Source organism: Pogoniulus pusillus, chromosome 31 (genome assembly GCF_015220805.1).
Source record: "Pogoniulus pusillus isolate bPogPus1 chromosome 31, bPogPus1.pri, whole genome shotgun sequence".
Taxonomy (NCBI): Eukaryota; Metazoa; Chordata; class Aves; order Piciformes; family Lybiidae; genus Pogoniulus; species Pogoniulus pusillus.
In genome coordinates, this window is record NC_087294.1 from 6,251,217 (window position 1) to 6,266,973 (window position 15,757).

Sequence of the window (15,757 nt, forward strand, 5' to 3'; positions counted from 1 at the left end):
GGTCCAGGGCTGTGCAGTTTAACTGTCAGAAACGTGGCAGACAGATTTATTCTAAGGCTCCCAAAACAAGTAAAATCTAATCCAAATCATCTCCTGTCAGAAAGAAACACAAACAATACCAGAAGTTTTCTCTATTAAACCTCATTCAACTAAAACGCGTAAGCATGCATTTACAAGTTTCATACTACCCTCTTCAAACCTGCGGTCAAAGGCTCTACAGTCTCAAAAGGAGGGAGGTGGTGGAGGCACCGTCCCTGGGGGTCTTCAAGAGGGGACTGGATGGGGCACTTGGTGCCATGGTCTAGTTGATTGGTTTGGGCTGGGTGATAGGTTGGACTGGATGATCTTGGAGGTCTCTTCCAACCTGGTTGATTCTATGATTCTATGACTAACTAAATTTTAATGCATACCTATGTTTTATTTTCTTTCCTCATCTTTTTGCTGTGACTATCAGACTTTAGTCACTGCAAACCAGTGCAGCTATAAAGAACACACAGCTTGGAAAGAAAGACAGATCCAATAATGTGTCAGCAAAATTATTACATAAATCAGACATGCTTTATGGTGTACTCAATTACTGTATCACACCAGGATGAATAAGATTACTTACTCTTTCTTTTAAACAGCATGGATGGTTTCTGAACAATCAAGAGCTCTATAATTGTGAGGGCAGACCACATAAAAACTCAAAATACAGTTTCCAAGCTATTTTAATGAAATCCCAACTCTAAAGAGTCTCCACAGCAAAGCAGACAGGAAGAATATTAGCTGGAAATACAAAGCTCTAAGACACTAATACCAGAGATGAACCTATACTGCTTTAATGGCTGAAGAAACCTTTTTCTCAGCCTTTAAAAAAGCTGGAACAGCCTTTAAGTAAATCTTCTTCAACGTTCATGGCTGTCTAGAATTTCTGCCTCCAATTTCAGGATCATCTCTGATAAACACAAGTATTTCCTTTTAATTACCCATATGCAAAATTGTTAAGTGTTTTATATAAAAGGAAAAAGAACCAATAATCAAGAACACATATTGCAGTCTGTACAACTGTGGGGGGATTGTGTTGGAACACCATCAAAATTACACTGCATGATGTATCAAGAGGGTTTTTCCTGTACGTTTTAAAATTAAATATGAATGTCCTCAGGTTTCCCTCAACATTGACTTATGTCTTAGATAATTTATGCTAGAAAAAAGTCCTTCCCATAGGAGATTTCATGTCAGGAGGAAAGCCCTAATCTTAGTTACCATTTTAAAGCTATTATACTTATTAAATAATTGAAATAAAGTCAGAGTAAGAATTTTAACAAAGCATTCTTATGACTGAGTTTTTTTTAACAGGTTCAGCATTTTGCCATCTCAATAATCCAAATATTGCAAGATGAACTGTAACTCTTGAGCAGTGTTCACAGGACTTTCTTCAGTATCTTGCTGTGTTTCCAGCTCCACTGTTTGTAAAATGAAAACCGAGATGCCTACTGTAGCATTAATTGCTAATCTGACACTGAAACAGTGATTTCAGAGAACTTCCCATGTAACTCCACTCCCCTAAAGGGTACAGTAAAAGTTGTTAGTTCTTTAGGCAAAAGACATGAATCTGTTGGATGAAGGCTTCATTCTCTGCCTGTAGTTAGTAACTTGAGGGCCTTCTGTAGATTCTGCACAGCAGTGCTGACATCTTCATATTGCAAAGCACTCCCAGCATATTTGCAATACTTCTGAGCTCTTGCAAAGTCCTCTGGAGTCAAACGGACTTCCCCTGTAAAAACATAAGTATTACAGTTACTGTAAAGGAAATCTGGCTGAGGCTTGCTTTCAAATGATTTCTGTGTTTTACTTTGATTTGTGTACTACTATGAAAACCAGATTCATATTTGTGGTAATACTACAAAGACCAAGCTTTAGTATTTCTTCTGTTCACTTTTGCTTCTTCCATTCATATAACACTGCTGACGTTTGAAAAACATCAGAGGATCTTTCTAAACACTGGCATTTGTATGACCTAGTGCCTTTCAAAAGTAAGTCAATACCTTTGAGAAAGATCTGCTCCTCATTTACAGCAGCAAAGGAGAGCAGGAGAACTTTTTAACAACAGAAGTTCACTGTAATCATATTACCTGAAACAAGAGCAGTTGGGGTTTGTGTTTACAGTATAATTACTTTGCTCTCTTCTTCAGGAATAACACATAGCTACAAACTGTTCCTTCTCAACTGGAGTAACACTTCAAAATACAGAAGCATTACTCACTGGCATGTTTTACACCTTTTCTATTTCTGGTTTACCCAAGTAATGTTTATGTTTCCAATTTTATGCAAGATAAAGGAAAACAAGATTGATTCCATTAAATATGCATTTTAATACTGGAGAACACTAGCAAAAAATATATTCTCATAGTATAAAGCAATTAACTTATTAATCAGAATATATTCTTGACATAAGTTAACATTGGGAGTTCTGTAATGCTCAATCACAAGCATTCAGTCTTCAAGAAAGATTTATGTCTTCCCTAACTGTCAGAATATTTAGTATGTGAACAGCATCACTGATGCATGCAGAAAATAAAGCACAGTTATGTTACTGTCCCTCCTTCCACCCACAAATCACTAGGAGTTTTAAGGCTAAAACCATGCCACTCTGATAACCTACAGATAAATTTTAAAGCCTTTAGTCATGCTCTTTCAAAGCAACTTAACTTGTAGAAGTGTGATTTTTCTGGACATGAAAAATTCATTATATGCAATACTAAAGATTTATTTATTTATTAGGTTTCTCACACAGCACCTTACAGATCTTATATAGAAAGTGGTAAAGCAAAGATTTAGTTTTCTAGCTAAGCAAGGACATCAATATACTGAAACTCACTTTTTTACCACACAATTTCAGTTAGTTGGATTTCTTTCAAAATAAAACTTGCTTAGCAATATCGTGAGAATGCTTAATAAGAATCTCAGTTCTTATCAGCAAATGTCTATTATATTTGCTTTCCCTTTCCCCAGTTTTAAGAACAGCTTTTGAACAAATAAAATGGAAAACCTGGGAATATAAAAAACTGGACGGGTGTGCTGGATTTCAAAACAACTCTACCCCAATTTAAAAAAAAGGAATGGTTAAGTGCTCTTAAGATTCATTTCATCAACTTTAAAAATATACTCCAGAAGTCTACTTATTTTCCTATTAATAAATAAGTAATTATGACCACAAAATAACTGTTGGCCATTGAAGTACATGACAACGTGGCGAGCTCATTATCTTTATAATATCACACAGTATCACAGTATCATCAGGGTTGGAAGAGACCTCACAGATCATCAAGTCCAACCCTTTACCACAGAGCTCAAGGCTAGACCATGGCACCAAGTGCCACGTCCAACCTTGCCTTGAAGTGCCCCAGGGACGGCGACTCCACCACCTCCCCGGGCAGCCCATTCCAGTGTCCAATGAAGTAGCTTACTGATGAATATGTAAAGGCACAATAAATCTCTTAAAGTATATATGCATGAATAAATACACAAGAGGGAATACATAAAACACAGGCATACATTTAGCTTATTTTGTAACCTAAAGTCACTGCATAAAAGCAGCTGGGGTCATTCTGAACTTTACTGAACATCTTTAAGAAATGTAAAAGACCAAGTTCCCCTCAAAAGTGGCTTTATGCTGTGATGCCAAAAGAAACTATGAAATTATTCTTTAAAAACTGGCCAAGGCATCAGTCCAGTATTCAACTAATTTATTGGAAGGAAGCCTAAATTCACCAGTCTAATCTTATTTTTACAGTATGAGCTCTATTAACTTCTTGCTGGCATGAAGCCTTATTTATTATGAAATCTACTTCAGATGCTATTATGACATAACTTGAGGCAAAAAAGTTAACAATTTTAAATTTATAAATGAAAGTTTACACAGTAAGGGTGTTGATCTTTTGATGTACTCAGTGGCCTCAGCTCCTATTGAAGTCAGCACCTCACAATGGACAAGCAGAATAGGAATAAAACAGCTGTGTGTTCTTAGGCTTTCAAAAGAACATGAAGCGACTACAATGTCTGTACTTACAGCAAAGTTATAGCCATGAAAGTTAGTAAGTGTCTTCAGTTTACATATTCTAATGGTTAATCAGTTTTGGAGAAAAGGAAAGCAGCTTTGTAGAAGAGAACCTGGCAGTCATCAATTTGTCCACAAGCCAGCAATTTACCTTTGGGGAAGAGAAAGCTAATGGCATTCTAGGCTGCATTAAGCGCAGTGTTGCTTGCAGGTGGAGGGAGGTGACCCTTCTCCTTTATTCAGTGCTACTGAGGCCACACCTGGAGCTCTGTGTCCAGTTATGGGTTCCTCAGTACAAGAGAGACTCACATCCCAGAGAGCAAATGGCCATAAAGATGATTAAGGGAGTGGAGCATCTCTCATACAACAAGAGGTTGAAAGATCTGGGACTATTCAGTCTGGAGGAAATAAGGCTCAGGTGGTTCTTGTCAATGTGTATAAACACCTGATGGGAGGGAATGAAGCAGTGGGAGCCAGGCTCTTTTCAGTGGTGCCCAGTGACAGAACCAGAAGTGGTGGGCATGAACTGAAAGACAGGAGAGTCCTGTCTGAACATCAGGAAACATGTAGTTTAGGTGAGAGTGACCAAAATCTGGCACAGGTTGCCCAAAGAGACAGTGGAGTCTCCACCCTCGGAGATTTTCAAAGCTGCCATTTGAATGAACAGTGACATTTTTTCTCAAACCTCTTCCTTCAGTGCTGCAAATTAAATCATGGGAAGAGTGCAGGGGCAGGGCGAGACAAAAAGCACATGGTCCTGAGCAACCTGTGTTACAGGATACCTGCTTAAACAGAGAGGTTGGACCAGATGACTTCCCTTCAAACCTCAACCATCCTGTGATTCTGAGCTCTAAAAAACCTTGACAACACTGCTATGGAGAAAGTATACTGCATTTCATATACCCTGAAAGAAACCTGCTTCTGTGTTCATCTAAAATTATCACCTATGTAGTTATATTTATTACTGAAACATGACACACGGAGTACGTAACAACAAGTACAATTCTTTCACTTTAAGAGAAACACAAAGTGGAAAACAAAAGGCAATTTGACAAGAAATGCTGAAAATCATGTTATGAAAAAAAAAAGGAGAATGAAAATCATGTGTATTTTACATCTGCCTGTCTCTGGTACACTTTTCTACCCACCACATGCTTTTCCTTTCTATGAAGCTCTTCAACTACAAGAGAGGCAACTAAAGCATATTTTAATAATGTAATTTGGTATATAAAACAGTGGTGACAAAGGTGACTGAAATGATTTTGAGACAAGATGCTTTTTTTTCCCAATTTAAGGCACTTAAGATATTCAAAATACAAACCCTCATAGATTTCTTAAGACCATGAAAACACATAATGTCAGACTTTTATTTGGACTTTGTGTGTAGAAAATCAAATATTATTATACACACAACTAGAACAGAAAAAGGGTTTCTCTATACTATGCCACCTGTGGAAGGAAGCATATGGTAATGTAAGAAGATTTTTATAAGGCCTCTGTGTGGCACAACTATGAATGCATTTAGTGTTAGCAAAATCTAGGGGCAATAGGATTTTAAGCAAGCTACACTCAAGAAGTGCACGCACATATTATACAAAGTTGCTGTGTAGCTCCACACGCTGTTGTCAGAGACATTAAGCAATGCTTAATTGCATAAGCTTTGACACTTTCAAAAGTTGATGTTAAACTCTGAAACCTGTTCCTACAAGACAGGACAATTACTGAAGGACTCTCAATAACTCAAATCAAAGGATAATCTGTTACTTTGACTTAATTTTCTTCTGAGAAAATATTCCACCCTCTAGCAGAGGTTGCTCTCTCATCATAGCAGTAATTGAACTGCTTCTCCCATGTTGTGGGAAGAAAAGAAAATATATAATTTATTTTAAGAATATATATTTGATCTTAATACCAGAAAGAGTCTTGTAGGAATATGTGGAATATCCTGTTTGGCTATGTCTATACTAGTACATTCACCAGTGCCAGGGAATGCACCTCAGCACTCAAACTTGACTGCCTACACTGTCAAACTGCTGGAACAGACTCCATCATGGGTTTGGCTCGTGCAAACTAGCAGTTTCCCAAACAATTCCTGGGCATGAGTTGTGGTTAAAGCAGGCTAAAGACTGCTCAATATTGTCAGCCTTCACAAAGTACCTTGTTCAGGAGGTTTAAAAGTTTAATGGTGTGGATGTGAGTGGTTCTGTGCCAGTTGTTGTCAATGTCAAATATTTACAGGCATGTTTTATTAGTATAGACGCTGACATCGTGTCTAATCACAGAGAAAGAGTACTTTGCTCTGTGCTAGCTCTGTGATCTGCTGGAGAGCAACACTGATCCCTTCTTTCTGTCCAAAGGAAACTTCATTTCATATACACTGTTCCTATGGAACTGCTCAACACATAGCCAGGATCCAATCTAAATGTGTATATAGAGAAGGTTCTGGGGGTGCTGATTGATACTCGCCTGAACATGAGCCAGCAGTGTGCCCAGGTGGCCAAGAGAGCCAGTGGCATCCTGGCCTGCATCAGAAATGGTGTGGTCAGCAGGAGCAGGGAGGTCATTCTGCCCCTGTACTCTGCACTGGTTAGACCACACCTTGAGTACTGTGTTGAGTTCTGGGCCCCCCAGTTTAGGAGGGACATTGAGATGCTTGAGCGTGTCCAGAGAAGGGCGACGAGGCTGGAGAGAGGCCTTGAGCACAGCCCTACGAGGAGAGGCTAAGGGAGCTGGGATTGGTTAGCCTGGAGAAGAGGAGGCTCAGGGGTGACCTTATTGCTGTCTACAACTACCTGAGGGGTGGTTGTGGCCAGGAGGAGGTTGCTCTCTTCTCTCAGGTGGCCAGCACCAGAACAAGAGGACACAGCCTCAAGCTACGCCAGGGGAAATTTAGGCTGGAGGTGAGGAGAAAGTTCTTCACTGAGAGAGTCATTGGACACTGGAATGGGCTGCCCGGGGAGGTGGTGGAGTCGCCGTCCCTGGAGCTGTTCAAGGCAGGATTGGACGTGGCACTTGGTGCCATGGTCTAGCCTTGAGCTCTGTGGTAAAGGGTTGGACTTGATGATCTGTGAGGTCTCTTCCAACCCTGATGATACTGTGATACTGCAACTCAGGCACTTGGAAAGGTCCCAAAATTTAGTAGATATCTTGTGAGACACAGGCATTTCTAAATCTATGTAGAGGTCAGGGAACAAGGCTACTGCAGAACAAAGTACTGGTGGCATTAAAAGGACTCCATGAGAAGAATATTATCTGCTGTTACTGTTACACATATAGTGAAGGCAGGACACTCTGGACAATAGGATGGTGACAGGCAAGGGCAAACACTTGCTTTCAAGCTTTTTAAGTCTATGCATGCAAACAAAACTGTTACTGTATCTCTGCTGACTGACATATCCCTATGCCCTCTCAGACTCCTGCGCAGCTGACAGCAGTATTTTCTAAGCTTTCAGAGCTGAGGAGCTGTATCACCTCTTTGGGTGCACTTCTGCAAAACACCCTCCTAAGTATGTACAACTTTAAGCTGTTACAAGACCCAAACTTGTAGTGACACAACTGATGTACAGAGGAATGTAGGCATGCAAGGACTTAGGTTAGATCAAGTTAGAGATTCATCACTGTGCTTAGCAAGGGTCTTAATCTCTTAATTACATGTCAGTAGCTACTATGAATTCTCACAAACACAGGATATCTTCAATGTAAATGAAAAGGAATTGATGTGGGATCCTCAATCAATCCCACCATTACCACTTTGTGGACAGTGCCAGCAACAGATGTCTAGAGCCTGAAGAAGGACTGAAGAAGGAGAGCATCTGAAACGCTGAACAAATTTGAACTAGTAAATTAGTTTCAACGGGGCCCAACAGGGGCACCTAGCACTGGGAACAAATAAGAGCTAGAGACGTGTGAATGTCTGCAAGGATAGGATGTTACTGGCATCATTGAGACAAGGTGGGATGACACCTATGGCTAGTGTTAGGATGAAGGGTCACAAGCTCTTCACAAAGGATAAGCAGGGGAGATGGGGGAGGCAGTGTCACCCTCTAAGTCTGTGACCAGTTGGAATTCATGGAGCTCCACCCGGGGATGGATTAGGAAATGACTGAGAACTTGTGGGTCAGAATTAAAGGCAGGGCAGGGACAAATGATATTACAGTAGAGGTCTGCTACAGGCCATGTGGCCAGGAAGAGAGACACAGATAGGAGTGGTCTTATGTTCAAATGCCTGGATCCTCATGGGCACCTCAATCAACCTGATAGCTCTTGGAAGGACAGCATGGCAGAGACATAAGAACAGATGACAATTTCCTTCATCAAGTGGTGGAGAAGCCAGCAGTGGATCTTGCTCTCACCAACAAGGTGGGATTGAAACTTAAGGACAGCCTTAGCTGCAATGACCACAAAATTGTGGAGTTCAGGATCTTTAGGGCAACAAGAAGGGTGGACCAGCTAGCTCTGAAGTTCAGAAGAGCAGACTTCAGCCTCTTCAGAGATCTGCTAGGTAGAGTACCATGGGATAAAGCTCTTAGAGGGAAGAGGTGATTTGTGGCAGCCAACATGGCTTCACCAAGGGCAAATCACACCTGACAAATTTCATGCCCTTCTATGATGGGGTAACAGGACTGATGGACAAGGGAGGAGCCACTGATGTCACCTACTTGGACTTTTGCTAAGTGTTTGACACTGTCCCCCGCAACATTCTGGTGCCTAAACTGGAAAGACATGGAGTTGATGGGTAGGCCACTACATGGATAAGGAATTGGCTTGATGATCACACTTCGAGTGACAGTCAGTGGCTTGTTGTCTAAGAGGATCCAAGTGATGAGCAGTGTTCCTCATAATCTTTGTCAGTGACACGGACAGTGGGATCAAGTGCACCCTCAGCAATTCTGCCAATGACACCAAGCTGTGTGGTGCAGTTGACATGCTGGAGGGAATGGATGTCATTCAGAAGGAGCATGACAAGCTTGAGAGATGGGCCAATATCAACCTCTCATGAAGTTAAACAAAGATAAGTGCAAGGTCCTGTTGAGATAATCCCAAGCACAAATGGACAGAGAGCAGTCCTGCGACGACTTCAGCGTGCTGGCTGATGAGAAGCTCAACATGAGGTGGCAATGTGCATTTGAAGTTCAGAAAGTCAACCAAAGACTCAGCTGCATCAAAAGAAGCATGGCCAGCAGGCAGAGGGAGGTTAATTTGTCCCCTTCACCTGGAGTAGTGTCTAGCTCTGGAGCCCCCAACACAAGAAGGACATGACACTGTTAGAGTGGGTCCAGAGGAGAGCCATGAAGACAATCAACAGGCCAAACTTTCCCAGGCCATACTTTCCTTAAGGTTGGTGTTTGTGTGTGCACTTCAAACATGACAAATGCATAATACACATGTAATATAAGTTATCAGTGAATTTAACATCAAAGACAGATGGCCTTTTAAAAGATAAAAGTCTTGATTAAATGGTACATCTAAATGCTATCATTAACAGTATCTTACATATGATTTCATTTAATACAGGTACTACTTATAATCATCAAGCACACAACAATTCTACTGAGACAAAAAAAACCTGCTGGAATGTTGTATTTAATGAAGTGAAAAAATAACTCCCATAATGATGCTGTAGAAGCGCTGTTAAGCAGAGAATGTGCATTAATTGCCAAAAATGCAATTTAGCATCAGGGCTACAGGCTTTGATAAATACATCAGAACCTCACCTGAAAAGCAACAACATAAATAATGAAAAGCCCAGCATGATGCTAACACTCATTAGCTTGAGGAGGTTGCATAGGCAACACTAATCATATGCTGTGGCAAAACTTTCAGGAACTACTAAACTCCTCACAGCACAATGTTTAGACAATGTCCATTCTTTCTGAAATAACTGAATTTGTAGCACTCAGATAAAGATGACATTTCTCAGACTTCTGTTTTTAGTGCAGGGGAGACACACAGCACATCTATGTACAGACAACACAAATGTCACCACCTTACCTGTAGACTGAGCACTGTAAAGAGAAGGATCGACCAGAGGAATATTCTGAGGAGCAGGCTGAATGGTGTTACTTGTCACTCCTACAAACCAGTGCAAAATTGGACTTCAGTTATTTTTATTTAGAGATCTTAAAAGTAAGCAGACAAAGCAAGAAACACACTGGGTAAACCTAATGACATGATTTTTAAACTAAGCAGCTGATAACTTCCAATTCTGACAGTCTTTAATGAGGATTTTTAAGTCCCTTGCTTCAGACTACAAATGTTTCATACAATATCACAGAGCAATCTCTCTGCATATATTCATAACCTGACTGAATGTGTTCTGTGTGATCTGGCATGGGCAATCCTGCTCTGGCAGGGGAGTTGGACTAGATGATCTTTCAAGGTCCCTTCCAGCTCCTGACTTTCTATGATTCTGTAATTTACAGGCTGCCATTACTTATATTAGCACAGTATTTCACAGAAATTTAATTTCAAGCATTTAAAACAGATAAGGTAATACTAGTCCAAAAGACATTGGTTACCCTAGAGAACTGAGGAAAACCTGCAAAGGAAGAGTAGGAGTAAACTCTTATATCTGAAGTTTAAATGCTGCCTTTATATTGGAGGTAGTCTCCATTACTATATTTTTAAAGCCCTATGCCTGCTATCTCATACTTGCAAACTACCTCCTTGGTAACTCCTTCAAAAACAATTGCTGAGAATAAAGAAGCTAAGTAGATTTACAAAGGAAGTGTTGATGCTAGAGGAAGAAACAGCACTTTATGCTGCAAAGCATTCCTGTATATGCATTGACATTTTAGACCCACTCATTAGAATCAATTCAAACCTATGTTTTTGTAGTATGTTCAGAACATACCAGACTAACATAAAAGTAAGAAGATAGTGTAATAGCTTTTCTAAATTATCTGTTATTTCATAGAACAACTGACGTGGCTAAAACTATGTAATGCAAATAATCAATGTAATCCACCTAGGTACATATTCCATGATTTTCAGATCTGGTAAAAACCTAAGAGCTGAATGTACAAAACAACACTCTCCCCATCTCAGACCCAAAAAATCTCCACCTATCTGAAGGATTTCCCTTTGATAAAGCTAAAAGAAAGAGCATCCTGAACTTTTCATTGGCGAAGCACTTTTAAAATGAGAAAGTAAAAGGAGGGGCTGTGCAACAAAAATATCTCATGTGTTCTATCAGACAAAAATGTATCTGAGCAATCAAATTATCACCAATGTTAAAATCAAGAGCTTTTAGTTATTTGAGTCTTACTGAACACTGTTCTAAAAGGGTAACACGAAGTGAAAAGTTGTAGTCACAAATCATCCAAAAGTGTTATTACTTTTATTTTTTTTTTAATACAGCAACTGGGAAGAAGTTTGAATTTTTAAGAATTTGGGTTGGGTCCAAAAATGACACAGAATTAAAATGATGTAGGAGCCAATGCATTTAGCACAGAGACAAAATTTCCATTAATAATGTTGTTTGAAGTCAATCACACTAAAGTAGTTGCATGGAAAAAGTAGTATAAAATCCAAATAGAAAGAAGCATAAAATCCAAATGGAAAGAAGCATAAAATCCAAATAGAGAGAAGCATAAAATCCAAACAGAAAAAACCATAAAATCCAAATAGAAAGAAGCATAAAATCCAAATAGAAGTATAAATGGCATATCAGAAGTATAAGTGGTATATCAGACATGACTGTTATAGTATTGTTGTAACAGTTTCAACGTTATGCTGGATGTATTCCCACCCAAAGAAGATCAGTCCATCTGCACAAGGAAAGCTAAATATGCAACAAAGTAATATAATTTCATTTATCAAATGAAAGATTCAAATAGTTTTTCACAGTATCACAGTATTATCAGGGTTGGAAGAGACCTCACAGATCATCAAGTCCAACCCTTTACCACAGAGCTCAAGGCCAGACCATGGCACCAAGTGCCACGTCCAATCCTGCCTTCAACAGCTCCAGGGACGGCGACTCCACCACCTCCCCGGGCAGCCCATTCCAGTGTCCAATGACTCTCTCAGGGAAGAACTTTCTCCTCACCTCCAGCCTAAATTTCCCCTGGCACAGCCTGAGGCTGTGTCCTCTCGTTCTGGTGCTGGCCACCTGAGAGAAGAGAGCAACCTCCCTCTGGCCACAACCACCCCTCAGGTAGTTGTAGACAGCAATAAGGTCTCCCCTGAGCCTCCTCTTCTCCAGGCTAACCAATCCCAGCTCCCTCAGCCTCTCCTCGTAGGGCTGTGCTCAAGGCCTCTCTCCAGCCTCGTTGCCCTTCTCTGGACATGCTCAAGCATCTCAATGTCCCTCCTAAACTGGGGGGCCCAGAACTGAACACAGCACTCAAGGTGTGGTCTAACCAGTGCAGAGTACAGGGGCAGAATGACCTCCCTGCTCCTGCTGACCACACCATTCCTGATGCAAGCCAGGATGCCACTGGCTCGCTTGGCCACCTGGGCACACTGCTGGCTCATGTTCAGGCGAGTATCAATCAGCACCCCCAGATCCCTCTCTGTTTGGCTGCTCTCAGCCACTCCGACCCCAGCCTGTATCTCTGCATGGGGTTGTTGTGGCCAAAGTGCAGCACCCTGCACTTGGAGCTACTGAATGCCATCCCCTTGGACTCTGCCCATCTGTGCAGGTGGTCAAGGTCCCGCTGCAGAGCCCTTCTGCCCTCCAACTCAGTCACATCTGCCCCCAGCTTAGTGTCATCACAGTATAGATGTTGAAATAGATTATTCAAGAGAAGACAAAAACTATTCTGTCTGCAAAGCCACTCCTTCAGTGCGTATCTTCTCTGGCAAAGTGCTCCAAAATATGAAGTATGTATTTAAAACCTGTAAAAAATATTACTATGGCATTTTTGCAATGTTAACTTAGGAAGGTGCTGCTGCCACAGAATTCCCATATTATTTTAGTCTACATGTAATGGAAAGAGTGTTAGAATTCATCTCTCAATAACAACAAGAATTTTTTGAGTACAATTCAGACATACCTGTGTTATGAGGTACTTCAGCAGGAGTGTTAGCTGGTGCATGAGCACCGGGTGGTATATGTATACCAGTGAAATTACTGGTTGGTGTGTTGTTAGCTTCATGAGTAGATGATGATGTTGGTTGAGTTGTTCCACTAGGGACAGAAGATGACCCTGCTTCATCCCTTTCAGCATCTGCTAAGATGACACAAAACAGAAATTACCACAACTCTTCTATACAAACACTTGAAAATTTAACTTGCTTTTAAAACCTCCTTTCAAGTTTTTGTTAGCAGAAGAACTGCCAGCAGTGTGACACAAAACATTTATCAATGCAAGTCATCTATCTGACAGAGTAAAAAGCAGCATGCCATAGGATAAAGACCTAGAAACTCATATACTTTCAAAAATCTCTTCTGTTTAAATTGAAGGATGATCTTATTACTTGCCTGAATATAAGCAATTTGTCTCATTAGCACAATCCTTTATACCTCTATATTCTACACCCATTGCAGTAGAACAGAAGTGCATTAGTCTATATTTTAATATATATATGAATCAAAATATGGAAGCCTGTAGTTGCTTTACAAATTTTGTAAAAACACAGGCAGTGCCAATCCTTCTACTCTGTATCAATTCAACAAACCAATTACAAAAATAGAGAACTTTTCAGTTGAGTCATAACTGTATCCTGCTCTGGCAGGGGTGTTGGACTAAGGGATCTTTTGAAGTCCCTTGCAGCTCCTAACGATTCTGTATCTAGAATAGTTAAAAGTACATAAAGCACTATAAGAATAATGAGGTTCAGTACATTTCATAGCATGTACAAGGAACATATGTGTTATTTCTCAATCTAGTCATGTTCTTAAGGTTCCTGTCTAGTTTATTCAATGTTGTCTGGAGGCTAAAAAACTCCAATTTTATTATGCTAATGACCCAGTTAATTTAGAATATGGTTGATTTCTGCTCTTTAATTTCAATTGAGTTTACTTTTAAAAATCTATTTTTCTCTTACTGTGCCTGTGTTGATTTATATAAATAATGTCAGGTGGAACAAACAGTTTTGGAAATGGCTGTAACAGCCAATTCTTGAAAATAAAATGTATATGGGAGCACAAAGCTTGTATGTATCTTGAGCTGGGCAAAGCAATGTTTCTTATGAAACCTATACTGATCTTCAACTATATAAAATGATGAGTTATACAAATACCTCTACTGGTTAATAATTAAAACAGGCTTCTATTACTAATATTATTATTACAAATACCAGGATTTTTTTTTGCCAGGTTACTCTTCCTCCCAAAAAAATGTTCAGGTACTACGTTTACTAAAAATGACTGAGCACTTTCTACTTCACCATACTATTTACTACAATAAAAGGCTATCATGCAGAGTAAACCCAATAGTTTTGTCATTAGGACATTTTTACTGGACTTGAATAAATACACAGTTAAAGAATGTATTTTAAAATTTCTATTACAAAGTTGTAGGAGTTTGCTTTCATTCATAACATCTAAGTACCTATAAACAAATTCATAAATACCCCATATTAACAGACTAATAGCAAGAACCTTTATTTTAAATGCTGAAAAATTGAAGAAACCAAGAAGCAAAGTTAGGTCAGGCATGTCAAGCATTACTAGCAAAATTTAATACATAAACACAGAACATGGTCAAATTTTCTATGTTGTAAAAATTATTTTCAATTGCTGCAACCAGTAATTCAGGCTGTGGTTTCATGAAGCTATTTCTGACATATGCAAACAAACATCTGGCCATTTCTGGAAGGCATAGAGTATCTTAAGGTTTTTCCTTCACTATGTTTTTTACTAGGAATTCCTATTGCAATATCATGTCAATTGCATCCTGGCCTGTATCAGGAACAGTGTGTCCAGTAGGATGAGGGAGGTTACTCTTCCCCTGTACTCAGCACTGGTCAGGCCACACCTTGAGTGCTGTGTCCAGTTCTGGGCTCCCCAATTCAAGAGAGATGTTGAGGTGCTGGAAGGTGTCCAGAGAAGGGCAACAAAGCTGGAGAGGGGCCTGGAACACAAACCCTATGAGGAGAGGCTGAGGGAGCTGGGGGTGTGCAGCCTGCAGAAGAGGAGGCTCAGGGGTGATCTCATTGCTGTCTACAACTACCTAAAGGGAGGCTGTAGCCAGGTGGGGGTTGGTCTCTTCTCCCAGGCAACCAGCAATAGAACAAGGGGACAGAGTCTGAAGTTGTGCCATCAGGGGAGGTCTAGGCTGGATGTTAGGAGGAAGTTGTTGGCAGAGAGAGTGATTGGCATTGGAATGGGCTGCCCAGGGAGGTGGTGGAGTTGCTGTCCCTGAAGGTGTTCAAGAAAAGCCTGGATGAGGCACTTGGTGCCATGGTCTAGTTGACTGGATAGGGCTGGGGGATAGGTTGGACTGGATGATCTTGGAGGTCTCTTCCAACCTGGTTGATTCTATGAAGCTAACATGTATGGACGTAAAATTAAATGTGTTAAAGCTGGCAAAAAAGGGCAAGGTTCAAAACCAAACACCAGATATGCTATGTTTTAAATAATAATAGTATAATGAGAGGAATAAGTCATTGATTGAATGTTCTACTTTTTCAGTGGTTTTGATCTTATTTTAAAATAGTTTTGGAAAATAAAAGGCAGTTTTAAAAAAATCCCAGAGATTGACTATGTATCAGATTAATGAAGTTGTCTGAAGTTTAGGCTGCACAAGTTTACTTGTAACACTGTTA

At 40.1% G+C, this 15,757-nt stretch overlaps 1 protein-coding gene across 3 annotated transcripts in view; it reads right to left on the reverse strand.

The window, feature by feature from the left end:
• Nucleotides 1–523: 523 nt before the first annotated feature.
• The window catches only part of VTA1 (vesicle trafficking 1), a 46,275-nt gene continuing 31,041 nt past the window's right edge, over nt 524–15,757 (reverse strand). For 2 of the 3 annotated variants that reach the window (XM_064169306.1, XM_064169308.1), the window contains exons 6-8: nt 13,042–13,218; nt 10,034–10,114; nt 524–1,759 (exon numbers count right to left, since the gene is read on the reverse strand). In XM_064169306.1, coding sequence (XP_064025376.1) covers nt 1,614–1,759; nt 10,034–10,114; nt 13,042–13,218 — 404 coding nt within the window. In that variant the 3' untranslated portion in view covers nt 524–1,613. The remainder of the gene's footprint in view (nt 1,760–10,033; nt 10,115–13,041; nt 13,219–15,757) is intronic. The other variant, XM_064169307.1, reaches the window with a different exon arrangement.